General features: G+C 41.3%; 6 protein-coding genes across 11 annotated transcripts; 4 read left to right on the top strand and 2 right to left on the bottom strand.

Annotated features, from left to right (window-relative positions):
* The first annotated feature begins 216 nt into the window (after positions 1-216).
* LOC120458460 (flocculation protein FLO11) lies at positions 217-3,866 on the top strand. The gene is made up of 3 exons (XM_039646110.2): positions 217-444; positions 2,713-3,273; positions 3,410-3,866. The coding sequence occupies exons 1-3, from the start codon at positions 384-386 to the stop codon at positions 3,619-3,621; spliced, it is 834 nt and encodes a 277-aa protein (XP_039502044.1). The 5' UTR covers positions 217-383; the 3' UTR covers positions 3,622-3,866.
* A 1,998-nt stretch (positions 3,867-5,864) lies between these two features.
* LOC120445013 (uncharacterized protein DDB_G0271670) lies at positions 5,865-8,612 on the top strand. Its single transcript, XM_039625082.1, has 4 exons — positions 5,865-6,030; positions 7,076-7,245; positions 7,316-8,243; positions 8,321-8,612. The coding sequence occupies exons 1-4, from the start codon at positions 5,967-5,969 to the stop codon at positions 8,518-8,520; spliced, it is 1,362 nt and encodes a 453-aa protein (XP_039481016.1). The 5' UTR covers positions 5,865-5,966; the 3' UTR covers positions 8,521-8,612.
* Positions 8,613-8,962: 350 nt separating this feature from the next.
* LOC120445000 (probable multidrug resistance-associated protein lethal(2)03659) lies at positions 8,963-15,868 on the bottom strand. 3 transcript variants are annotated; one of them, XM_039625059.2, is made up of 10 exons: positions 15,632-15,868; positions 14,420-14,517; positions 14,263-14,348; positions 13,522-13,830; positions 12,885-13,093; positions 11,191-12,818; positions 10,607-11,130; positions 10,282-10,547; positions 9,292-10,221; positions 8,964-9,221 (listed from the first exon to the last, which is right to left on the bottom strand). In XM_039625059.2, exons 2-10 carry the CDS (start codon positions 14,494-14,496, stop codon positions 9,183-9,185), a joined length of 4,068 nt encoding a protein of 1,355 aa, XP_039480993.1. In that variant the 5' UTR covers positions 14,497-14,517; positions 15,632-15,868; the 3' UTR covers positions 8,964-9,182. The 3 variants fall into 3 exon arrangements, with proteins under 3 accessions (XP_039481003.1, XP_039480993.1, XP_039480984.1); XM_039625050.2 differs by having other exon boundaries at positions 15,699-15,868; XM_039625069.2 differs by lacking the exon at positions 15,632-15,868 and having other exon boundaries at positions 8,963-9,221.
* Positions 15,869-17,046: 1,178 nt separating this feature from the next.
* LOC120446405 (40S ribosomal protein S13) lies at positions 17,047-18,002 on the bottom strand. Its single transcript, XM_039627349.2, has 3 exons — positions 17,875-18,002; positions 17,522-17,649; positions 17,047-17,459 (listed from the first exon to the last, which is right to left on the bottom strand). The coding sequence occupies exons 1-3, from the start codon at positions 17,895-17,897 to the stop codon at positions 17,155-17,157; spliced, it is 456 nt and encodes a 151-aa protein (XP_039483283.1). The 5' UTR covers positions 17,898-18,002; the 3' UTR covers positions 17,047-17,154.
* A 156-nt stretch (positions 18,003-18,158) lies between these two features.
* LOC120446397 (COP9 signalosome complex subunit 8) lies at positions 18,159-18,999 on the top strand. The gene is made up of 4 exons (XM_039627336.1): positions 18,159-18,314; positions 18,375-18,439; positions 18,488-18,663; positions 18,724-18,999. The coding sequence occupies exons 1-4, from the start codon at positions 18,258-18,260 to the stop codon at positions 18,972-18,974; spliced, it is 549 nt and encodes a 182-aa protein (XP_039483270.1). The 5' UTR covers positions 18,159-18,257; the 3' UTR covers positions 18,975-18,999.
* Positions 19,000-19,385: 386 nt separating this feature from the next.
* Positions 19,386-23,545, top strand: LOC120446368 (serine/threonine-protein phosphatase PP2A 65 kDa regulatory subunit). 4 transcript variants are annotated; one of them, XM_039627302.2, is made up of 8 exons: positions 19,386-19,744; positions 20,489-20,642; positions 20,705-21,123; positions 21,211-21,285; positions 21,349-22,114; positions 22,176-22,448; positions 22,671-22,847; positions 23,246-23,545. In XM_039627302.2, the coding sequence occupies exons 1-8, from the start codon at positions 19,661-19,663 to the stop codon at positions 23,272-23,274; spliced, it is 1,977 nt and encodes a 658-aa protein (XP_039483236.1). In that variant the 5' UTR covers positions 19,386-19,660; the 3' UTR covers positions 23,275-23,545. The 4 variants fall into 4 exon arrangements, with proteins under 4 accessions (XP_039483236.1, XP_039483261.1, XP_039483244.1 ...); XM_039627327.2 differs by lacking the exon at positions 22,671-22,847 and adding an exon at positions 23,163-23,207 and having other exon boundaries at positions 19,388-19,744; positions 23,275-23,545; XM_039627310.2 differs by lacking the exon at positions 22,671-22,847 and having other exon boundaries at positions 19,388-19,744.
* Positions 23,546-23,557: the final 12 nt, after the last annotated feature.

Raw genomic sequence — 23,557 nt, 5'->3', positions numbered from 1 at the left:
ATTATAAATTAATTTGTTATCAATAAAGAAAACCGGTAAACTTGTTTTACGGCACGCTCTTCATCTGTCGCCCCCTCTCGCTCTAACGGGCTCGTGCCGTCCCGCTCTGGCAGTCACTCTCTTACGCATTGAAGCCACTGACGTCGCAGTAGCAGCGCAGTCCGCTTTTAAAACTCTATAAAAAGTCTCAAACAAATCACAAGATTTTCAGTTAAATTTCAGAATTCGCAAACTGCGGTCGCCTTGATAATAAATAAATTAATTTAAACGTGTGACGCGAGAACCTAAATGCAAAACGGCCCAATTAAACTAGCATAAATACTATACAAAACAATTGTTTGAAATATATCTAGAATATATTTATTTCGAAATAAACAAATACCATGTTCAGCAAAAGTCACATCGTAATGGCCAGCTCTTTGCTGTTGCTAATCGCCCTGCCAGGTAAAATTACAAAAAAAAAAAAGAAGCATTTTGGGTATTTGCGGCTATTAGAATATCGTGAAAAGTGTCGTGATAACTTTGATGTGCATTATTTCGCCCAAAACGGTCTAAATCATGGGCATATATCTGATATCAGATACCAGATACCAGATAACGCCAGAAGGAATCAGGCGATCTGATAAACATATCGTGAGGATTTTATAGCTGCGCTATAAATACACGCTCGTGTCTCAAGTGTTGCTATTGTACAGATACAGATACAGATACAGATACAACTGCAGATGCGGATACAGATACATATGTATATGCAGTTGCCAAAAAGTTGCTAAAGAGCCAGCGAAATGTATTCAGAATTCAAGATCACGATCATTTGGCCATAATAACTTGCATATCAAGCAGTGACATTAAAACCGCTCAAGTTATTTGTTATTATTTAACTGTCATAAATAATGCAAAGATTGTTGCCAATTTGCGGTGATGTTTTTTTTATTGCTGTGTGATGCGGAAATGTCATCCAAGCATTCAGCTTCCACCCTTCGAATCGTTTATATATAGCATTATCATTGGCCCTCTCTAATTTATGCCCCAAATGAAAAGGAAAAGTCAGTCGGGGAAATTGTGAATAACCAACAAAAATATTAGTTGACATTGAAACGGGCTGGCAGCTGCTAATTGAAAATGTTATAGTTACACTTAACACATTTCGCAAAGGCGGCCCGAAATGGAAAAACTCGTCTGGGCATTAGCACCACACAGAAAATAACCGAACCAAACCTGAATTTATAATACTTTTTCACGATCTTTTGACGCAATTGCAAATGATTTCATTTTGCGAGTCGAGAAGAGTAACGTATATATTCCAAAATCAACTAAAAACTCGTTTGTTTTCTACATTAAACGGACTAAGAAATGGCAATCGTCTAGAACGAACTTTGACTTAAGAATTTTAAATGGCTTTTCAACTACTTGTACACAAACAGCATTTGCATGGCAGAGTGTTTTATGGATTTACCCAAGTAAATAATAGCCCAACCAGTTGCACCCTTGTTTGAAGGGAAAAAATGGCAAAAATCATCAAGTTGCACCTTTCTATAAAGTGCAAATTATAATAACAATAAGCAATAATATTACTGAGAAAGTCAAAAGTGCAAATGGCTGGGCAAGGTGGCGCTTATCACGTGCCATTAAAGCCCAACAATGTTGTCATTGCGCTGGAGAAGTTAAGGCCCTGCCTTCAGACCCCCAAAACTTAACATCAATCACAATGATTTATGATAAATTCCCCATAATAAATCAACACAGGCTAGGCAGAGATGTATTGAACCATTTGATTGTGACGATCTAAAGAAATTATTTATTTATTTTAAATATGCTAACAGCTTAAAGTCCGCTGCAGTTAGTCACTCTGCAAGAACGTTGCCTTTGCGGCACGAGTTCTGATATATGATATCTGATATCAGTATCAATGTGATTTGGAAACCCGTCAAGCGGAGATCAACTTCCATGTCGGATTATCACACACACACGTCCAGGGAAATGACTCACCTCTGGTAGTTCGTTGATATTGGGGCTTTGCCGAGAGGGTAGCCATCTCCACTGATAAGGCAATTAACGCAATTACACCAGTGTTGCCACGCCGATAGATGTCTCTATTTATCTATTTACCTGTTGGCACCTGGCAAATATTTACCATTTGCTGCGATGACGATAACATGCAAATGGAATCGATCTGCTGGCACTGGGGCGCCCATATAAAACCAGATAAAAAAAAAGAAAACCAGCTACTTGCGCTAGATCAAAGGCTATGGAAAAGCACATACAACGTAATACTAAAGAATCGGCAAATAATACGCCAAATACTTGGGATTCAAATTGATTTATGGTGCTCACATGTTCCTTGTTCTTATTGTAATCATTTATCTTTTATCGCAATGTTCCTATTTGCCAAAGCTGTAAATTGAGCACTTTTGAATAATAGATATCTTGGCGTCCAATAAAATGGGCACAAAGAAAGGGTTATACGCCATTTGCAAGGAAATCGTAATAATGTCAAATAATTCATAAAAGGGGATAGTTCAATAGGTTTGGCATTGTGGTGTACATAGCAAATGTGATTTTTATTTTTTGCTGCGTATATCTATACATTTGCATACGAATATCTATAAAGGTCAACTAATAATAAGACAATATCAAATCATAAACAAGCCTGGCACTCTAAATTAGGTCGATTTATATGGTTGAGATTGATAAGGATTCCTTAAATTGCAGTAATCCGCGCCGATCTCATGTGCTACGTGTGCGATGACTGCGCCCAGCTGCCAAAGGATGCACCACTGCTGGCGTGCAATGAGGACTTCTTTAATCCTGGCGGCAGTACGGAAGCCTCCACGGTGACCACCACCACAACCACCGAGGCGAGCACCACCACGTCGCAGGAGACCACAACAACAGCGGAAACAACCACTGTGATGACGAGTATTCAGACAGATCCAGCCACAACGGAGTCCACGACCACGACAGTGGAAACCACCACCAGCGATCCGACCACCGAGAGCACTCAGAGCACTCAGAGCACTGAGAGCACTGAGAGCACCGAGGCGCCGATACCCACGCCCGGAACCGCCGGACCCGTCCAGACGACCACCGGAGTGCCCACGCCACCAGCCGAGGATCTGGCTGCCCGGGCGGTTGCCTTGAACACCACCCGTTTGGTGCCGGTGGATGAGGAAGCGGAGACCACCACACCCCTTTCATCGCTGGCCATCAGGCAAAGGAGGGCGGTGATCGACACCGAGTACACCTACCACTGCTATTCCGTTCAGGTTTCAGGTGAGTCTGCATGAATGATAGCCAACCCATCATAGATCATTGAATTGGTGTAGAAGGTGAAATATTTCCCTTTGTGTATATTCGATAGAAATCCTTTAGAAACTACAATCTTATTATCTTGCATCTCCCATTCCAGTGAACGGCACCATGTCAACGGATCGCGGTTGCTCCCGGGTTAGCACCATGGAGGGAGTTTGCGAGCAGCTGAAGTTGCGGAACAACAACACGGAGCTGGCCAACTGCGATCCGTGCAGTATGAACGCCTGCAACGGCAGCTCGGCGCTCCAGAGCTCCATCCTGGCCTCGCTGCTCCTGGCCATCGTGGCATTCGCCCTGCAGCGCAACTAGGAACCAGATCATCATCCATTACCCGGTGCTTTAGTCAAGTATTGCTCGTTTCTTTAAGGCGAACTCACACTCATCAGTTCGCGCTCATAGTTAAGTGATTCGAAAATTATGTAACTTTAAGATATACACAAACCCGAAAATCGAAATATATACAAACGTACTTGTATAGCAACTTAATCTAACCAAATGTAACGCTCCAGGCGACTTAATAAATAATGTTTAATTATTAAAACAAGTTCCATTTATTTTGGCTGTAAAAAGTGTATGCATTTGTAAAAGATTATAAATTGAAACAAAAAAGTGATTCATGACATCATTTTGCGGCACAGATAAATGAACACATATATCTAAACTTTATAGCACTCTCAGCTAATATCTAGAAGAATTTCTATGGCTCTACTTTTATATTGTGGAAGATAAACGGGGCTTTAAATCACATCCTGTCAGTATTATGAATGCAATATACAACAAGCAATGCAGCTATAAATAGACAAATTAAATTGAAGGTCTGAATTTCTAAGGCGTTTAGAAGAGTTTCGAATCTGGCGGAGCTTTTAAAATATATATTATAAATTAAGTGACTAATACATAAGATCACTAAATATAGAAAAGAAAGGAGTTTACACCTCGCCAATGCCAATGTCACGTATACGCCTAGTGGTACGATTTCATTTGTTGAACAAACATAATATGCTCGAAAAAAAGGCGGTGGCATACTTTTAGGCCATTTATGCTAAACAAATTTGCTCAAGACAAGCCCGAAGGCAAAATCAACAAGGAAATCAAACACACAATAACAATGGTTTATCATTGATTAGATAAGATATGGTTAAACAATTTTTGGGACTGCGAAACACTAAACGCAATAAATATGCGAGCACAAGCCTATCAATAAAAAGATTTTATAGCGCCCACAAATTACTACTATAAAGCCTGTGAAAGTCGCAAGAAAGCTTTTTACTCACAGCTCTCGAACTACTTCTACTTAAAATGGTAGTTTTCTAAACTATTATCTAATCCGCTTATCTAAAAGTTTAACCAATTATAGCAATTATTAAAACTGACCTGCACGTTTTACAAATTGATAAAATCCGAAATCCAATAGACTTTGAGACTCCTTCTAGCATTTCGTCACTAGATTATCAGCTATATACGCACACTTTTTTCCCAGATTAGACTAACTTATCAGGTGTAATTGATTCACATGAAGGCATATCAATAAATGGTTTTTAAGTTATTTCTACGTAGTTCACAGGCTCAACAAATGTTTTAAAGTTCCAATGTCCAAAAAATGAGCCAAATTAACGACGATTTTGGTGCTCATCTATTAGCCAGCTGTCTAAAAATGTATGAATCATGATAAATAAATGTACATAATAATACTTCGTAATAAGTTATTTCTCCACGCAAGAAAGCAATGAATCATACCAAACAAATGAATTAAATGGCATTTGGCTGCACTGATATTGCAGGATTAAATATTGATATTCTTTTGTCAACGCCAACAGAAAGTACAAATAACTTATTCGCTCTACACTTGTAAAAAATATAAATATAAACACAGTATAAATTTATTACTTTTCCTAATTTCTTTTCGGAAAATGTATATATTTACTTACTGTACTAAATAGAAAGAAATGTATATTATTATTAAAATATTGCTGATTGAAGTAAGAGCTCTTTTTTTAAGTGCACATATTTGCCAAGTTCTTAGACATATTTGTTTAGCATATGGGCATATTACTAAGGTAAGATATCATAAAGCCGAGAAATATCTTAGACTTATTGAGCTAATTGGAATTGGATCCGACTGATTAGAAGTTTTCATAGATAAGATTTCTAGGCAAGCGATCACGTTGTCCCCAAATATTATGATTAAATGTGGCCTACACACTCGAAAGATTCTAGTATCAGTCAAGAATTTCTAGGAAACCATAGCTGTATTGTGGGTCATTGCCATTTAAAGCAGTTTCCTGCATAGATCGATTGACTTTCATAAAGAACCAATAGCTGCATATTATCATACATCCTGAGGAAGTGAATGCCCAGTATTTCCCCGAGGATCCTAAAACTCCTTATCTGCGACGATTGCGACCATTAACTTTTATGGCCAGGCCGTGGGTTGGCCTGAACAATGCGAGTGCTGTGGCTTTCGCTGCCTTCCTTCGCTGCCGCCGCTTATCAGCGACTGAAAATGATAAAAACGGCAGAAAAGCCAGGTTAACATTATATTTAATTGGTAGTTCCCTTTCAACCGTCGTGCGGTGCGATTCCCATACTTCAATTCGCTTCGATCCTATTCAACTCGGTTCATATCCTTTCGGTCGTAAAAGGAAAAAGGAAATATGCGTGTGATCACAGTCAACCTTTTGATGATGGCAATTATTGCTGGCTCAACTTTTTGGTCAGGTTGGTCACTTAATACCATTATCTAAGAGTGCTACGCAAAGACCTTTGATTGAGTAAAACAGAGCCTAAAATCCTTGATTGACGGACGTACAAATGGAATTTATCAAGAATTTATGAACTTACTTGGTTCGAAAAACAAGAAGAACTAAAATAACCGAGACATCTTATCTGCGTGTTCACGGAAATTCTAGTCAAAAATAGTGCCATGGACAGTTCCATTATTGAAATTAGTTTTGTTGCCACAAATAGCAGTTAGCCTCCGTATTTGGAATCGGAAAGTGATCAACAATCTTTTTAAAGAAATATGTATATGAATAGTTTAAAAAGCAGCTAAGAGGCTAAAATATTAGGTCATTTAAATTGCAAAGTTTTATAAATTAGAAATTAAATTTAGAGCTTCCGAAATTGCCTAAATGGATTGCATGGCACAAATAAAACTTTACAAATTGCTTAATATTTATTGTTGAAGCTCAACAAGATTTTTTTTACTTATGTATTTTGAGAACGATTTTTAAGAGCTTTAAATTTGCTTAAACTGTTCATATTAAACTAGCTTTAAAAAATGTGTTTAATTTCTTAAAACTGCTAGTTTTTTAGTTTTCATTTCTTTTCATTTTATATTACCCAAACGGGGCTTTCCCTGTAATCTTATTAGCATGATTCACAAGTTCACAGATAAAAACATCACGTGTGTACATTGACCAATTTTAATCGGTTGATAATACAAGGATAATGTATGAACAATATATGTAGTACTGCGGTGCTCCAGATTAAAATGAGGCCATAGAGTGGAAAGGTTATCTGATGAAGGAAAATTCAAGTACAATAACCTAAAAAGAAGCACACTGCGAGCGTAGAAAGTAGTCAGATTTGCTTGGTGAGGCAATCGGTCCGATGTTATCTTGGTATTTGATTTATCAATCAGAGTTATTGCCCGCTCTTGAGCGACGAATTTTATCTCGTTCGGCCTTCGGCCAACCGGCCCACTCCAGCCCATTCAACTGATTCACCTGATTCACCTGTTCACCACCTGCGTTTTTTTCAGCGAGTGCCCTGCAATGCTACAGTTGTGTTGGAGATGAGTGCCATGTGGAAACGGTTCCGACGGTCACTTGCACCCTAGATGCCTCTGAAGCTTTTGGATTGGATAGAATCGCCGCATTCAATCCGTTCAAACGATCTCTTCTTTCCGTAATGCCACGAGCTGCAGAAGATGTACGTTGGATCATATAGCATAGCATCGTACTAAATGTATTAATAAATCCATGCTTTACACATGACACAGGACTCTACAACTGGATCCACCACAAACGAGGACTCTTCCACAACCTCTTCAGCTTCTTCAACCGCAGGATCTTCAACCTCCGATTCTACAACAGATTCTTCGACAGCTTCCTCCACCACAAATGGAGATTCTAGCTCCAGCTCATTGGCTTCATCCACCACAGATTCTTCAACCTCTGATTCTTCAACAAATGGAGATTCTAGTTCCAGCTCATTGGCTACTTCCACCACAGATTCTTCAACCTCTGATTCTACAACAGATTCATCGAGTTCTTCTTCCACCACAAATGGAGATTCCAGCTCCAGCTCTTTAGCTTCTTCTACGACGGATTCTTCAACCTCCGATTCTACAACCGCTTCATCGACTGCTTCTTCCACCACAATCGGAGATTCTAGCTCCAGCTCTTCAGCTTCTTCCACGACGGATTCTTCAACCTCCGATTCTACAACAGATTCTTCGACAGCCTCCTCCACCACAAATGGAGATTCTAGCTCCAGTTCTTTGGCTTCTTCCACTACAGAGTCCTCAACCTCCGATTCTACAACGGATTCGTCGACTCCTTCCTCCACCACGGATAATGATTCTTCCAGTAGCTCGTCGGAATCTTCCACCACAGACTCTTCATCATCAGATTCTACAACAGATTCTTCGACAACCTCCTCCACCACAAATGGAGATTCTAGCTCCAGCTCTTTGGGTTCTTCCACGACAGATTCCTCAACCTCCGAATCTACAACGGATTCCTCGACTCCTTCCTCCACCACGGATAATGATTCTTCCAGTAGCTCGTCGGCTTCTACAAACACAGATTCGTCATCGTCTGAATCTTCCACCAGCTCTACAACTGCTTCGCCATCTACAAGCCCATCACCCTCACCCCCAACAAATTACAAGATTGCAGCCTGTTACAGCATCTACAAGGACGGAGGTGAGCACATAGCGTTCTTTGGAACTCGTTTGTTGTTCAAGATATTTTATAAATCATTTTCTCTTTTGACCAAACAGTGTTAAATCGCGGCTGTGTTAAGGTGCCCGAAGAACAATCTGGCTGCCAGGCTGTGAAAAATGATCTGGACATAACAGATGACTCTGCCGATCAGTGCGATATCTGTTTGACAGATCGGTGCAATGGAAGCACTAGCCTGAAGGTATCACTTGGCGCCATGATTCTCCTCTTGGCGATGGGACTTAAAAACGTGCTGTAAGAGATGGTGGGAAAATACTATGAATTATGTAAATACTTGTTAGTAATTTGTATTCATTATTAAATAATAAACGTTTACCTTGTATCACTTTACATACTTTGGGACGAGAGGCTTTTTGCATACTTCGTTATCATGGAGCTTGTTGATTGTTTAATTTTAATTGATTGATGACTTAATCTCATACAGCTATCTTTGATGAAATGAAATTGACTTAAAATATTAAACTATGTTCTTTTCGTGAGGCGGAAGAACCTTCTTATCTAACATATTTAAAACAAGTCAAAGCATTCAAAATTGAATATAGAGTTCGGCGCCAAGAGCCAGATAAATTCGGCAACGTAAGAAACGAAGCGTTACGTGAAACAGACAACGTATTACGAAAAAACTACGTGTATGGTGTTCAATAAGCATATTCAGCAATAGAGAAATTATTGTATTTATTTTTAGAGGCACTTCTTTGCTATTAGTAAATGTTTAATAAATACATATAGTAGATTAAACAATGGTTTCCTATACAGTTTTTAAGTTATATAAAGTATTTAACATACGCACGGAAAGACATATTTACATTCACACAAAATAACACATTCAAAAACATTATAATTACTTTAACTATGATTAGCCAGCTAAAGATTCGGTGACAAACACGTGGTAGCTGATTCTCATGAGGAAAGATTGTGATTCTGGCGGTTTTCGAATGCCTGTAATCAATTTACAAAGTTTTGATTATTACTTGTTTTTTGTATGCTGAAAAACAAATTATAAACGTACCTTTTGTGCGATTTTCAGCAGAACCTCATAGGTAGCGTGACCCGTCTGCTTGACCATACCATGGAACACCTTAGAATCCGCCAGCGTCAGCAGCTCATAGGGCGTTCCGAACTCCACCGCTCTTCCAGCATCCATTACCAACACTTTGTCCGAGTCCATGATAGTGTGTAAACGATGGGCTATCGTCAGCACTGTGCACTCCTTGAACTTGTTGCGAATGGTGGTTTGAATGAGGCCATCTGTCTGGGGATCCACATTAGCCGTGGCCTCGTCCATGACCAGAATGCGATTCTCACGGAGTATGGCCCGTGCCAAGCAGACCAACTGGCGCTGGCCCACGCTGAAGTTGGTGCCGCCCTCAGTGATTTTGCTCTGCAAGCCACTGGGAAGATCGGCCACCACCTCCTTTAGCTTCACCTCCTCCAGGGAGCGCCACAGCTTTTCATCGCTATACTCGTCAAAGGGATCCAAATTGTATCGCATTGTGCCGGAAAACAGCACGGGTTCCTGGGGTATGATCGAGATTTTGCTGCGCAGATCATGCAAACCCATATCACTGGTATCTCTCTTGTCTATGAGCACGGATCCATCGTTGTAGGACAGTCGGAAGAGGGCATTAATCAGTGAGGACTTTCCCGCTCCAGTGCGTCCCACGATGCCTACCTTCTCCTTAGGTTTTATTACGAAACTGAGTGACTTGAGCACATTCTCTGACTTTGGATCCGGCGTATAGCGCAGGCTCAGCTCGTCGAAAACAATTTTTCCCTGCTCTGGCCAGGACTTTGGTGGCTTCTTATCGGCCGGAGCTTCCAACGCTCCTTCCGGTTTAATGTCCTCGTACTCCACCACTCGCTCGACAGCAGTCATTGTATTCTCCAGTTCCGCTGACTGTCGCATTCCCCACTGGACCATGCCCGTCATTCCCATGGCCTGTAAGAACCAGAAAGGTTGCATGAGTCAACAGTCAAATACTAATCCGTGATTACTTACCTGTGTGATTGCCAGTCCCACATCACCTCCGTTCGCGGGAGGAAAGATGAAGAAACTGAGGGTGATGATTGCTATGTAAATCACACAGAAACAGTCAAGCCAATATCCGAAGGCTCGCGAGGTGCTAATGAACATATAAAATGCGGAACTATGCATGTCCTGGTAATTGTCGAACTCCGACTCCAGAACACGTTGGGCTCCAAAGGCACGAATGGTGGACAGACCGGTCAACGAAGCAGCTAAATGCGAGTATACTGGAGACCGGGCTATACGAAACAATTGTATTAAATATAGGTGAAACGTATATTCACAAAGGGGCACTTACTAATTGCTTCCATGCGCTTTATATCCCTTGATGTTTTTAGATAGAAGGTACGAAGTTGATAGAAAATAATTCCCAGTACTACGGTTGGAATAAGAAACAGCGGATTAACAATCGCTATAACAATCACAATGCCAGCAAGTGCAAGAAAAATCTGAATGACATCTATCATCACGGCGGGAAGTATCTCGTCAACTTGTCCCATATCCTTTGAGAAACGATTTAGAATGCGCCCAGATGGATTCGTATTGAAAAAGTACATGGCAGCTCGGGTAATGCCGCGAAACATGGAGTTGTGCAGACGTATTGAGGCTTTCATGGCTAGATTGAAGAATAAAAACGAGCGAGCCACGGTCACCAGAATAGTCAGTACTGTGATCACTGTGAATATATAAGTATCCAGCATTTCAGCGTCCACGGATAGTCCAATTTCACGTAACCATGTCGACAAGCGAGGCTCGAGTTCCGCAGAGCGAGTTGTATCATTATTATCTGCACGGTAAGCAACATTGCCCTTTTTCGTTACCCTAAAATTAAAAAAAAAATATATATAATATATATTCAACATCTCTAAAGCAATCCCTTACCAATATGACAGAAAATAGTCACCCAGAGAGGCCAGTCCTTGCGAAAGAACAAAGAAGGCCATCATCACGAAGAAGGCGAAGAAACCGCCACCGGCTTTGAAGTATTTTCCGTACAACCGCAGTCCGATTTGACCACCCTCCTGGCGTTCCTGGTTGTTAGCTTGCTCCGCCTCGAGGTCATCCATACACGAATCCGCCATGGAAAGCAGGGATTGTTCGCTGTTGCGTCGCTGGTCCGAATGGCTATGAGTGTAGCTGCCCGATCGCGACCTCGATCGCTCCTCCGATTGCTCATCCCGTTCTGGATCGGCTAGCATGGTGGCGAAGTCTAATCCGGATTCGCGTAGCGACTCGTAGGTACCCACGGCACTGACATGACCTTTGTCCATAATGACAATTTGATCGGCGTGCTGCAAGAACTGGAGCTGATGTGTGGCCAATATAACGATTCGCTCGCGTAGATAGCCACGCATGCACTGCTCGAAGAGGTGGCGCGCCACATGGGTGTCCACTGCACTAAGTGGATCATCCAGTAGGTAAATGGAAGTCTCCCGATAAACAGCCCTTGCCAAACTGATTCTCGCCTTTTGGCCACCTGACAGGGAAGCTCCCCGCTCACCAACTATAGTTTTATCCTTGAATGGAAGCAGTTCGAAATCTCGCTCTAGGGCACACTTCTTTACCACCCTAGCGTATCGACGACGATCCATGGGTTGGCCAAAGAGAATATTTTGCCGCACAGTGCCAGAAAAGAGCCATGGTTCTTGGGATGCGTACGACATGGAGCCATTAACCTTTATCTCGCCAGACTCTGCGGGCAGTTCACCTAGGATGGCTTGGATGAGACTGGATTTACCAGATCCCGTGCGCCCGACAATACCCAGCATGGTGCCAGGCTGAACACGAAGGTTTACCCCGTTAAGCGAGTAATCAGGGGAGTTAACATCCCATTTGGCCATAAGTCCGCTTATGGAGATTCCAGCCTCCGACAACTTGGCGTTCTCATTGATAGTGGCAATTGGTGGTCCCAAAAGCTTATCCTCAGCTTCGTCGCGTTCCTCATCTCCATCGGCATGAACTGTTTCCTGATTGCTGCCTTGGAAATCCTCAGTAAGATCCACGCTCTTATCCATAACGTTGGTCTCATCGGATTGCATATACTTCTGAACACGCTTAATGGACACCAGGGTCTCCGCCATCTGGGAGATGCCTTGTGGAAAGAATACCGTCATAGTGGTACGCAGAATATTGTAATAGGCTGTGATCAAGAAGGCCACTTCCGGGGTCAGGAACGTTCCAAGCAGCACATATCCCACTAGACTCAGGAAAATTGAGACTCGCGTCAGGAATATGATGAAGGATAGCAGTATTCCCCGGATGTAGGACACATGGCGAATGGCATTTATCTCCTTCTTACGCGCAAAGGCCACCATATGTTCGAATGGCAGTTCCCATGCGTACATTTTGATCACTTGAATGCCCGAAATGATTTCGTTCATCATTCGAACCCTTTCGTCCGTGCGTAGAGCGGTTCTGAGTCGAAGAACCGATGTTCTCTTTCCCAGATACGCCTGCAGGGGGATAAACAGCAACATGAAGGCCACTCCAAACACAGCAGCGATTCCAATCTGTACAAATTTTTGGGTTTGTTAATCGGTGTTCGTTAGGGTTCAAGAGATTATCGCTTTGCTCACCCTACAATACATCAGGTACGTGATAAAGATGGTTTCCAGCGGTCCCACCCACAAATAGTGTACGAATATGGTAGCCAGATCCAGACGTCCCACGTCGTTGGACATAAGGTTCACCACATGTCCAGCCGTGGTGTTGCCCAGCGCCGACTTACTCAGCCGCAGCGCCTTGCGATAGATCATGCTGCACATACCAACGCGCATCTTGAGTCCTGCGAAAATGTAAGCATTTTTTTAAAGTAACTTTGATAGCAAAAAGTATATAATAATAATAAATGTAAAGGTTTCAGTCCTCATTATTGCAAATACAGTTTCAACGTGTACCATTTAACAACAAGGCACTAAGTGGGCCGCAGATTACCTAATGAAATCCGGATTGTTAATTTTTTGACACTTTTTTATCTATGCCGACATCGTTTAAACTGAGTTAGGGGTTTTACCCTATAGAGTAATTAAGACATTCTATAATAACTAACAACGTTGAGCGGGCATAAATTATCTTTTAGTTTGTTAGCTCCTACTATGATATAATAGGTGTTAATAATATTCTAGTGTTTATATGTTAAATATTGATTTACTTAATTTAAAATGCATAGCTTAAACTTATGAACTAAATAAAAAAGTAAACCTTGCGACTCACCCACATGCATTGTACCCAACATATACGGATGCATTATGATGACATTGAGGGCACTGCACAGGATCACTCCAGCAGCATAGTAATAGGCCGACTCAATGGAGTCCCCGCCATGTGTATAGTAGGAGATGAGTTTAAGCAGGAAGATTGGCTGAAGCGTTCGGAGACCCAATTCCAGCAGGAAGAGCACCAAGCCTAGAAGGGCGAAGTACCAGCCGAAAACCCGCAAAAGGGCTCTTAGCAAATTGGGTTTTCCTTTGGTCTTCTCAAGTTCCAACTCCCAGGAAGCGCACAATTTGTTCCCCAGAGTCTCTGGAAAAATTGCACAAATTAACACAGTTTAATCGCAGATAAGGGACTCAATAAATTCGGATTACGAAAACAATGATTACCCAGAGACACAGTTATCAATTTGGGAAAAGAAATACAAATACAAAATCACAAAACAATTGACGGCATCAAGCGAATAAATTAAAACGGTCAACGAACATACTATGTACAATGTACATGCATCGATCAGTAAAATTAATTGTTCCCGTGATAACTACACACAGTGCGTCCGGAAAATGTAAGTCTGATTGAAGTAAAGACATTTGGAGTGATCACTTCTTTATCTAATGTCGTTGATACACCACTATGACTTGCACAGATAATAATAAATCTCCATTGATATATTTATGCTCAAATCAATTTGGAATTTCGCAATTCACCATTAGGTGAATCATAATTACAATTTCACCATACCCGATTTGTGCTCTTTCAAGGCCCTATAAAGATCCTGGGTATCCAATATGCGCTTCCGACCCTTGATAAAAGTGGGCATGGTGTACCTATATACATTGTTAAATAATAAAAACAAATCATTAATATGTTTAAGTTAAATGTATGTTACTATGCTTACCAGAAACATGCTGCCGAAATAAAATTTGAATGTTCCCGGGGATTTTCCGGCAAATCTGCCGTTTTCAGCGACTGCATGTTGTACTCCCTTCAAAGAAACTAAATTAAAAGGCGGTATAAGTAAGCAGCGGAATAGATAAATAATGAACTGAGCTGTATTGGATAAGGGAAATATGTAATTCTGCTAAGTGGTTCTAGAACAAAAGTCGATATAAGCACAAACACGACACATCTTAATCAAACAAACATTGCCGTTTCATTTATCAACAGTACGTATTGACGTTGGCTTGACGACTCCAAGAAAGTCAACGTACTTTTTATTTTTTAGTGGAAAACCCATTGGTTTGGGTGCTTAGGGATGGTTAATGTGTCACTGCTCATGAGTTTGTAGTTCGTCATGATAGGGCTTGCTGTAATGACAGGCCCAGGGAATCAGCAATGTTGAAGAGGGGTTTGGTTCCCTAAAACCAAACACGCGTTTGCCATTTCGTAGTACAGTGAATACCTGGTAGAAGTGCATGTAACATGGTTTACAGTCTAAAGTTACATAGTTGTTTTTTTTATTACTGAAAAGATATTTGCTTCATAATTATTTATTTATAATTTTTTGCTTTGAGGTGACTAATTTCATACTTGAAAAATAACACTTGTTTTCGAATTTCCTTAGCAATGTAGCACAACATTTTTGAGTTTTCATTAATTTCATCAGGCGGTGAAAAGATCAACTTCTTATTTATGAACACCTATTAAAGATTCCAAAAATAGCTCCTGTTTTGCCGGCTTTTTTATATCCTGCTACATATAAGCTCTGTTACTTAACAGTTAGACAGTCCACATATGTTGTAATACGATTGTCTTCCAACTGGGATCCACTGTAATTGTCTGATTCTCACTCTCTCCCTGTTCCACTCACACCCGCCCAGAATAAGCACTTCGAGCATTTACCGTTTAGCCATTCGGAATATAAGTATATTTGTATGTACGTACAAATGTACGTTTATAAATATATATTTATGTGCGGGTGTGCGAGACGTACCACGTTTTTGGTGGCACAAGAAAAAGGGAAACTTTTAGCCAAGTGAACAAATGCAAATACACATTACATTTATCGGCCAACAAACAATAATTGCGCACAGATAAAGGTCGCATCGATGGTTTTTCGTTTGTCTGTAAATTATCTAATCACATGGATTTTTTCAGGCACACAAATTACCAAGCAATCGCGGCGAGCGTACAATTAAAATAATTGCCAATGCTTGCGAATCCTATGTACTACGTACTTTTGTTTCAATATTGTTTACATTCAACAATATGGTTATTGTTGCTGGCGAACGTGAGAAAATCGCGATAGAAGACCCGGCAAATCAACACAAACTATATATGTACAGATGTTGTAAATAATAAAACAAACTTCGGTCCGAGCGCCAGAAAGAGCAGCAGGCTACTGAATGCTGAATTCGGAACACTGGCGACTTCGGTTTTCGGCGGCTATCGGCTCTAAATACGAAATGCGCCCCAACCCCAGGAGTTCGCGAACTACAGTGGACTCTGCCTAACAGGAACCACTACAGTTACTCCTTCCTTCTTTTATTAATAATTAATTTTTGAAAGTGGTAGAGGAGTTTGAAATGTGATCAATACTCTACATAGCACTTTGCCATATACAACACTTTATCTATTAGCAGTACCTTATCTCATCTATTTCTCTGATCTGAGAGCGCACTGTGCAAAAGCATTATCGTTCAATTCTTTTTCATCTTTCAAGACAAACTCCAATTCGAATTGAGCTTGAAACCATCCATAAAACCATATTTCATATATACAACATACATACACACGTATCTACATATGAACACATATGTATATATTAGACAAATTTAAAGTATACAGTTATATATTTGTGTGAATTCACAATTTTAATCTAATTAGAATTATTGCCAATAATCTATAACTAAAGCGCGATTACACAAAATGATCAATGATAATCAGTATCAAAATCATGGTTATTTGTAAATTAACCCCATCCCATGTAATGAATATGTATCTTACATGGAAAAGTAGTGTAAATTTTATGTAAGAAAATGTTGAATCAGACACAAAAATTCCTTCGCCATTCATGTTACCAAAGTAGCACTGTACAATTCTTACTCCCTATAATGTGGCACATACATACAAACACCACTTGCTCATAAATATGTATACAGATTCTTGCAAATAATCATGCAACAAGTGACTGAATGAGAGTAGAACATTTCAATTTCATTTTTAGGCTGTTTTCAAAATTATTGAGCCCAATGCCATTGCAAAATTTTAAACACTCCCTGGATTCGAAATTAAAATTTAAAGACACCTGAAATTAATGATGGTAATATAGCTTTTCATTCACCATTTTAACTTCAGCTCTATAATCCAAGGCATAAACAAAGACCTCGATCAAGACATTAAACATATACACACAGCGCTCTTTCAAACCGAATTTATGATATTGTTCCTACAAATTTTCGGTAGGAGACTTGGCTGCACTTGTTTATCAAGCTGTATCAGCCTCTAGGTTATTATTACACCAAGCTGCAATCTTATTGGGGATGCCACATAATTCGAATCATAGCAAAGTTCGAAAACTAAGGGTATCTTCCGATTTCCAGTTTTATTTGTTGGGTTTATTTGTTGTACATTGATGGAAATGTAGGACCCCGCAAGACTTGAAAGCAAACTACCAACTAGCGAATCAAGGACTTAGGCAACCAAGGCAGAGGCGGTGCTCGACTCGTATTTCCAGTTGGGGGGCAGGACGCTCTTGGTCTTGTAGTAACGGGCCAGACGGTGGATCCTGGACTCGACCAGAATCAGACGGAACTTGCCGTCCTTGTCCTTGCGGTTGCGCTCCAAGTGCTTGCGGATGGCGACGGCCTTCTTGATCATATGGTACAGATCCTCGGGAATGTCGGGCTTGAGACCCACCGACTTCATGATGCGCAGGATCTTGTTTCCGTTGACGAAACGCACCTGGGCAACTCCGTGCGAGTCACGCAGGATGATGCCTGTGAAAACCGGAATCGGGATTAACATAACCTCAAACAACAACATACTCGGAAACACTCACCGATTTTGGAGGGAGTCAGACCCTTCTTGCCCAGCTTCTTGATCTGGTCCTTAACATCCTCGGCGTTCAGTTTCAGCCAGGATGGGACAGTGCGTCTGTAGGGGAGGGCTGATTGGGAAATACCCTTGCTGCGAACGAAGTACACAATTGTTAGTACGCGTTTATGGCGGCGCCTGTCAAACACGAATACGTCTGCACCATGTGCTTGCCTTTGCGGTCGGTAATTAACCCACTAAAACCCCCGGGAAATTGCATTTGATACATCCATTCGCTCGTCCCGCACGGCAGACACATTTTGCATGCATTCAGGTTGACACACAGTCATCGGAAACAATAAAAAATTGCATTTTTACCCAGGAGCGTGCATACGACCCATCTTGATAGTCTAGTTTTTGACACCGAAAAGAAGGTGGAGACTTTTGGCACGTTGACAGCTCTACGATTGTGGAGACCTGTCAAAGCAACTATCGATAAGGGGATGGTAAGCGATATTTTTTTTAAAGCGCGTACTATATGTTATGATACTCAAATCAATAAATTACGAGACTTTTTATGGTCTTATTTATGCCGAACTCTTAGCTTTGTCATTTAAATTTCATTAATTCAGATTTCGATACCTGAATACTATCGTTAGCTAAACTCTACATAAACACAGGAGTGCTTTGGAAAGGTTTCATTTCTTAAAGCACGCTAAACGGTCACATTATTGTTTTCGGACCAAGAATTTACCATTAAAATGCATTTAAATAAATATAGTGAACTAGTTGAGCGGCTTGAAAACGAGGAATTCGAGGTGACTGATTATTTAATATATTCACTCTATATGGAATATTAGAAACCCCTATTTTCACAGCAAGTCGAACTCGGAGCTGATGTCTACCAGCAATTACTTGCTATTTATCTTTACCAAAACAAACTGTAAGTGATAGACATTAAAAGAATGCATATGTTAATCTTATGCTATAGGGCCGATGCCAAGTTGTTGTGGATGCGAGTTCCGGCTAAACTAAAGGAGGACAAGGAACTATTGCAGCTGAACCTGCTCAATATCGCCCTTCAGAACAATAACTATGCCGATTTCTTCAGAAACATCAAGTATGAGTGGTCCGAAAGAGTAAAGTCACCTGTGGAGGATCTTCTAAGTACGGCTATTCCTAAAAATATTAATAATTGCTTAAAAAACTCTTAATGTATCCACTCAGATAAGCAACGCGAGGAGCTGTTCAAACTGATGGGTAGTGCCTATGTATCCATTTACCAGCACAATCTACTGGAATTGTCCCTAATGTCGGAGGATGAACTAAAACATGCATGTGCGGCTTTAAATTGGACTGAGGAACTGGACGGCGACCGGGTGATCCTGAAGCCAAAGGTTCAGGAAGCGCCGCCAACTCGTGGAAACGATGACCAATTGCTTAAGTTGACCGAGTTTGTAACCTTCCTAGAGAATTAGGCTTCAATAAATTTCATTACTTTTATTTGGTTGTGTTTATGTTTATAATTTTCTTTGTGTATATATGTGCACAAAAGTTATGGTCACACAGCCTTTTTTTTGGCTAAAAAGAAAAATCCTCGATTATTATCGTTTTTAAAATAATATGAACTGTTAAATAAATAAACTGGCGCCATTGGGTTTTGCACCAATAAGCTTTTGGAAGAATGTTAAAATTTATTTTTGGGAAAATAAGACTCCGTAATTAAAATTTCCATGTAATTTCTGGAGTTATTTAAACATGTTCTTGGACAAATTTAATAAGGATGATTCTAATATTCTGTTTTCAGTTAAATTAAAAATAATTTGTGAAGTCTATCGATGCAACTACCAGCACACCGATAGTATCGAATAATCATCGATTTGTGTTCCACCTCTACCGTTGTGTCACTTAAGGAAAAAAATATTAATTTGCACCAACGGCGTACATTTTTCAATCGAAAAGAAGAGCAATCAGAAGATAATTGTCTGGATTATTTGAAAATTTAAGGCGACGGAATTGAGTACCTTGCGAAATTATTTTGTACCCTTGAACAAGTGAATTGCGAATCGCCAGAGGGCCAAATCGAAATCTCGTCGATTGCCTGCAGAATAGAAAAACCGATTTTCAGTGCGTTTGTGTGTGAGCAGCAGCAACAGCGGAAAAAATGGCAGCGAGTGACAAATCGGTCGACGATTCACTATATCCCATTGCGGTCCTAATCGATGAACTGAAGAACGAGGATGTTCAGGTTTGTCATGTTCTAAAACCCCAAATCCAATTGTGTCTCACGAAGAATCTGCAGAAATATTCAAGTGCTTAAATTTTGGGGTAGCGTGCCCACACTCCCTGCTTTATGTGCGATTGTGTTTGTGCAAAAATGCTTCACTGTGTGCGTGTTTGTGTGCATGGGCATTTGTGTTGGTGCGAGTGTGTGCATCGAAATTATACCAAATTTCGATATACACAAGATTAGCGCTTTGCGAAATAACATAAAGAGAACTTACTGTAATCAATTAATTGCAATTATCGGTAAACTTATTAATCCACTCTTTATTTATTTATCCACTTATTATTCTTCATGTATATATGTATGTCTGCATGCATATATATAAGTTTATACGCATTACCTATTTGCGAAAACAATTTACAACTGCGTGCTTTAAAAATAGAACAACTTCAATCAATAGTTATGCCATTACTGATGTTAAAATGAGACAGTAAGAAGGAATTATCTCGTTACATCGAATAATCTAATCTCTAATCTTATCTCTAAAAGCTATCTTAATATTTTATATTTGTATTTTGAAAATTAATATATTATCGCTTTATTAAAACTGTGAGGTGTTGGTAGACCACACCTTTTATTTGAATAAAACCAACATTAGCCCAATAAAAAATAACCTCAAAATCGTACAATTAGTTACTCATTTATCCTACATGTGATCACCGTATTTAAATAAGTTTCTTCAATCTTCTTCCTCTCCCGAAACAGCTGCGATTGAACTCCATCAAGAAGCTGTCCACCATTGCCCTCGCTTTGGGCGAGGAGCGCACACGGTCCGAGTTGATACCCTTCCTCACCGAGACCATATACGATGAGGACGAGGTGTTGCTGGCCCTGGCCGACCAACTGGGCAACTTTACAAGTGAGCATATAAATAGCACATCCATCCACGAAATATTTTCAACCATTTCCGTTACTTCCCAGGTCTCGTTGGTGGAGCAGAGTTTGCCATGTACTTGATTCCGCCCCTCGAGAGTTTGGCCACCGTAGAGGAAACCGTGGTGCGAGACAAGGCTGTAGAATCTCTGCGCACTGTGGCCGCTGAGCACAGCGCCCAGGATCTGGAGATCCATGTGGTGCCGACATTGCAGCGCCTGGTTTCCGGTGACTGGTTCACCTCACGCACCTCTGCCTGCGGCCTCTTCTCGGTCTGCTATCCACGCGTCACGCAGCCAGTGAAGGCCGAGCTGCGCGCCAACTTCCGAAAGCTCTGCCAGGATGAGACACCCATGGTGCGCCGTGCAGCAGCCAACAAGCTGGGCGAGTTTGCCAAGGTCGTTGAGACCGAGTATCTGAAATCAGACCTGATTCCCAACTTCGTTCAGCTCGCACAGGATGATCAGGTATGCAAATACATTTCAAGGGAAATATAATGGAATGATTAATTACATTTTAAATAATTAAAATATTAATCCTAACCTATTTTCCAGGACTCTGTTCGTCTGCTGGCTGTAGAGGCTTGCGTCAGCATTGCCCAGCTGCTGCCCCAGGATGATGTAGAGCACGTAAGTTGCTCAGCGCTAAAACCATGAATACCGTGGCTTACACAAAATATTCATTTTATATAGCTGGTCCTCCCCACGCTGCGCCAGTGCGCCAGCGACTCTTCATGGAGGGTGCGTTACATGGTAGCCGAGAAGTTTGTTGATCTGCAAAAGGCTGTGGGTCCGGAGATAACTCGAGTGGACTTGGTGCCTGCCTTCCAGTATTTGCTCAAGGATGCCGAGGCCGAAGTTCGCGCAGCAGTGGCGACCAAAGTGAAGGACTTCTGCGCCAACCTGGATAAGGCCAACCAGGTGCAAATCATCCTAAGTTCCATTTTACCCTATGTGCGCGATCTTGTCTCCGACCCCAACCCTCATGTGAAGTCAGCTCTGGCCTCAGTGATCATGGGCTTGAGCCCCATGCTGGGCGCCTATCAGACTGTGGAGCAATTGCTGCCCTTGTTCCTCATTCAACTTAAGGATGAGTGCCCAGAAGTGCGCCTTAACATCATCTCAAACCTGGATTGCGTTAACGACGTCATCGGCATCCAGCAATTGTCACAGTCGCTACTGCCCGCCATCGTCGAGCTGGCCGAGGACTCCAAGTGGCGTGTGCGTCTAGCCATCATCGAGTACATGCCTGCTCTGGCCGGTCAGTTGGGTCAGGAATTCTTCGACCAAAAACTGCGCGGTCTCTGCATGGGATGGCTCAACGATCACGTGTACGCCATTCGTGAGGCAGCTACCCTTAACATGAAGAAGCTCGTCGAGCAGTTCGGAGCTCCCTGGGCCGAACAAGCCATAATTCCAATGATCCTGGTTATGTCGCGCAATAAGAACTATCTGCACAGTAAGTTATCGAATTGGAATTGAAATGATCAATATATGATGATGGTTTTTATGATTTTTAGGAATGACTTGCTTGTTCTGCCTGAACGTTTTGGCAGAGGTCTGCGGCACAGATATCACCACCAAGTTGCTGCTGCCCACAGTTCTCCTGCTTGCCGCTGATCCCGTTGCCAATGTTCGTTTCAACGTGGCAAAGACCCTGCAGAAGATCTCGCCCTTCCTGGAGGCCAGCGTTATTGATGCCCAAGTAAAGCCCACACTCGACAAACTGAACGCAGACACAGATGTGGACGTCAAGCATTTTGCTGCACAGGCAATCGCCGGCATAGCTGCAGGTAAGCATTAAACGGTCTGATACAATTTTGGGGTTTGAAAGGGGTCGAAAGTACAAAGCTTAAATAAGGGCAAACGCGCTATATTATTGAATTTTTAAAACACACATCAGATTTCATTACGACACGTTTTAAGACAAGCAGGGAATCTCCAACTTACACGAACATTACATGTGAATAAATGTCCTTTAGTGCTAAGGCTTTAATTTTGCAATCCTGTCGTAGAAATGGAACTGAATGTGTTTAGAACGGCAATTCCGCCTTGCATGGGTGCGAAGATTGAGGCGGCAATGGACTCAAAGCTGATCGTGGAACCGCCACGGCAGCTGGAGGCAGCTGACAATGACATTTTGCAGGAGATGAATGGCACGGCAGCGGAGCCGCCCAAGCTTGACTCGGAATGTTAGAGGATGAGTAGCCAACCACATGACGTGTGATGTGCCTCCCGCTGTCTCCAGCCAGTTCCACAGCCAATGTGTTTAATCCTCCCCGTCATGACCGTATTTACATTTGATTGTTTGTTTGTTCAAGATAACGAAGCTAGATGTCCGATCTGATTAAAGTGCGAGTGCAGTGGATTAAGTCTTAACCGATACTAATGTTGTACCATATTTTTCTGTCTCTTTCCCGGTATCATCACCACCACCACGTGGTTATCTCTCCATCATCCCACTATGTGTTCGTCTGCAATAATGTATTTTGTATATTTGTTTACAGCGTAATCAACCTTCTTGCATCTTTTTTTATTCTATTTTTAAAACTGTATGTATTTAACGCCGGCAACAAAACATATTATGTAGCAACAACACTTAAGAACGGAAAATTGTAGTGGATCCCGGAAGGTGTTAAACGCTGCAGCCAATGCTGGATGAGGGATGGATGAAGCCAGGAGTCAGAGGAAACAGAGATTTGGAGTAGCGCCGCCAAGGCCAGCATGGGAGGAGACCCACTAAACGCGACACACAACTAAACATTACTACTTACATACTTATATTATATATAAATTACCATAGACATAAAGATCATTATTAAAAACATTTGTAGAGTTTGGAACATTTGATCGCATCTGAATGCAAAAATAAAATTGTAGTGAAACAATATCACAAGTCTTA

Source organism: Drosophila santomea, chromosome 2L (assembly GCF_016746245.2).
Source record: "Drosophila santomea strain STO CAGO 1482 chromosome 2L, Prin_Dsan_1.1, whole genome shotgun sequence".
Taxonomy (NCBI): Eukaryota; Metazoa; Arthropoda; class Insecta; order Diptera; family Drosophilidae; genus Drosophila; species Drosophila santomea.
Note: the sequence above shows the minus strand (reverse complement) of the source record. Positions and strands in the feature narration are given on the sequence as shown.

What these genes read in the sequence shown, in the direction of transcription:
- LOC120458460 (XM_039646110.2), top strand. Translation starts at nt 384, where the DNA reads ATGTTCAGCAAAAGTCACATCGTAATGGCCAGCTCTTTGCTGTTGCTA. An exon ending in GTTGCTAATCGCCCTGCCAG is followed by an intron (nt 445 to 2,712) that starts GTAAAATTACAA and finishes CTTAAATTGCAG; the next exon opens with TAATCCGCGCCGATCTCATG. An exon ending in CTATTCCGTTCAGGTTTCAG is followed by an intron (nt 3,274 to 3,409) that starts GTGAGTCTGCAT and finishes CTCCCATTCCAG; the next exon opens with TGAACGGCACCATGTCAACG.
- LOC120445013 (XM_039625082.1), top strand. Translation starts at nt 5,967, where the DNA reads ATGCGTGTGATCACAGTCAACCTTTTGATGATGGCAATTATTGCTGGC. An exon ending in TGGCTCAACTTTTTGGTCAG is followed by an intron (nt 6,031 to 7,075) that starts GTTGGTCACTTA and finishes CGTTTTTTTCAG; the next exon opens with CGAGTGCCCTGCAATGCTAC. An exon ending in CAGCATCTACAAGGACGGAG is followed by an intron (nt 8,244 to 8,320) that starts GTGAGCACATAG and finishes TTGACCAAACAG; the next exon opens with TGTTAAATCGCGGCTGTGTT.
- LOC120445000 (XM_039625059.2), bottom strand. Translation starts at nt 14,496, where the DNA reads ATGCAGTCGCTGAAAACGGCAGATTTGCCGGAAAATCCCCGGGAACAT. An exon ending in GACTATTTTCTGTCATATTG is followed by an intron (nt 11,131 to 11,190) that starts GTAAGGGATTGC and finishes TTTTAATTTTAG; the next exon opens with GGTAACGAAAAAGGGCAATG. An exon ending in AAAGCGCATGGAAGCAATTA is followed by an intron (nt 10,548 to 10,606) that starts GTAAGTGCCCCT and finishes TGTTTCGTATAG; the next exon opens with CCCGGTCTCCAGTATACTCG.
- LOC120446405 (XM_039627349.2), bottom strand. Translation starts at nt 17,897, where the DNA reads ATGGGTCGTATGCACGCTCCTGG. An exon ending in GGTCGTATGCACGCTCCTGG is followed by an intron (nt 17,650 to 17,874) that starts GTAAAAATGCAA and finishes CTTCGTTCGCAG; the next exon opens with CAAGGGTATTTCCCAATCAG. An exon ending in TCTGACTCCCTCCAAAATCG is followed by an intron (nt 17,460 to 17,521) that starts GTGAGTGTTTCC and finishes CGGTTTTCACAG; the next exon opens with GCATCATCCTGCGTGACTCG.
- LOC120446397 (XM_039627336.1), top strand. Translation starts at nt 18,258, where the DNA reads ATGCATTTAAATAAATATAGTGAACTAGTTGAGCGGCTTGAAAACGAG. An exon ending in TTGAAAACGAGGAATTCGAG is followed by an intron (nt 18,315 to 18,374) that starts GTGACTGATTAT and finishes CTATTTTCACAG; the next exon opens with CAAGTCGAACTCGGAGCTGA. An exon ending in ACCTGTGGAGGATCTTCTAA is followed by an intron (nt 18,664 to 18,723) that starts GTACGGCTATTC and finishes GTATCCACTCAG; the next exon opens with ATAAGCAACGCGAGGAGCTG.
- LOC120446368 (XM_039627302.2), top strand. Translation starts at nt 19,661, where the DNA reads ATGGCAGCGAGTGACAAATCGGTCGACGATTCACTATATCCCATTGCG. An exon ending in CCCAGGATGATGTAGAGCAC is followed by an intron (nt 21,286 to 21,348) that starts GTAAGTTGCTCA and finishes CATTTTATATAG; the next exon opens with CTGGTCCTCCCCACGCTGCG. An exon ending in AATCGCCGGCATAGCTGCAG is followed by an intron (nt 22,449 to 22,670) that starts GTAAGCATTAAA and finishes ATCCTGTCGTAG; the next exon opens with AAATGGAACTGAATGTGTTT.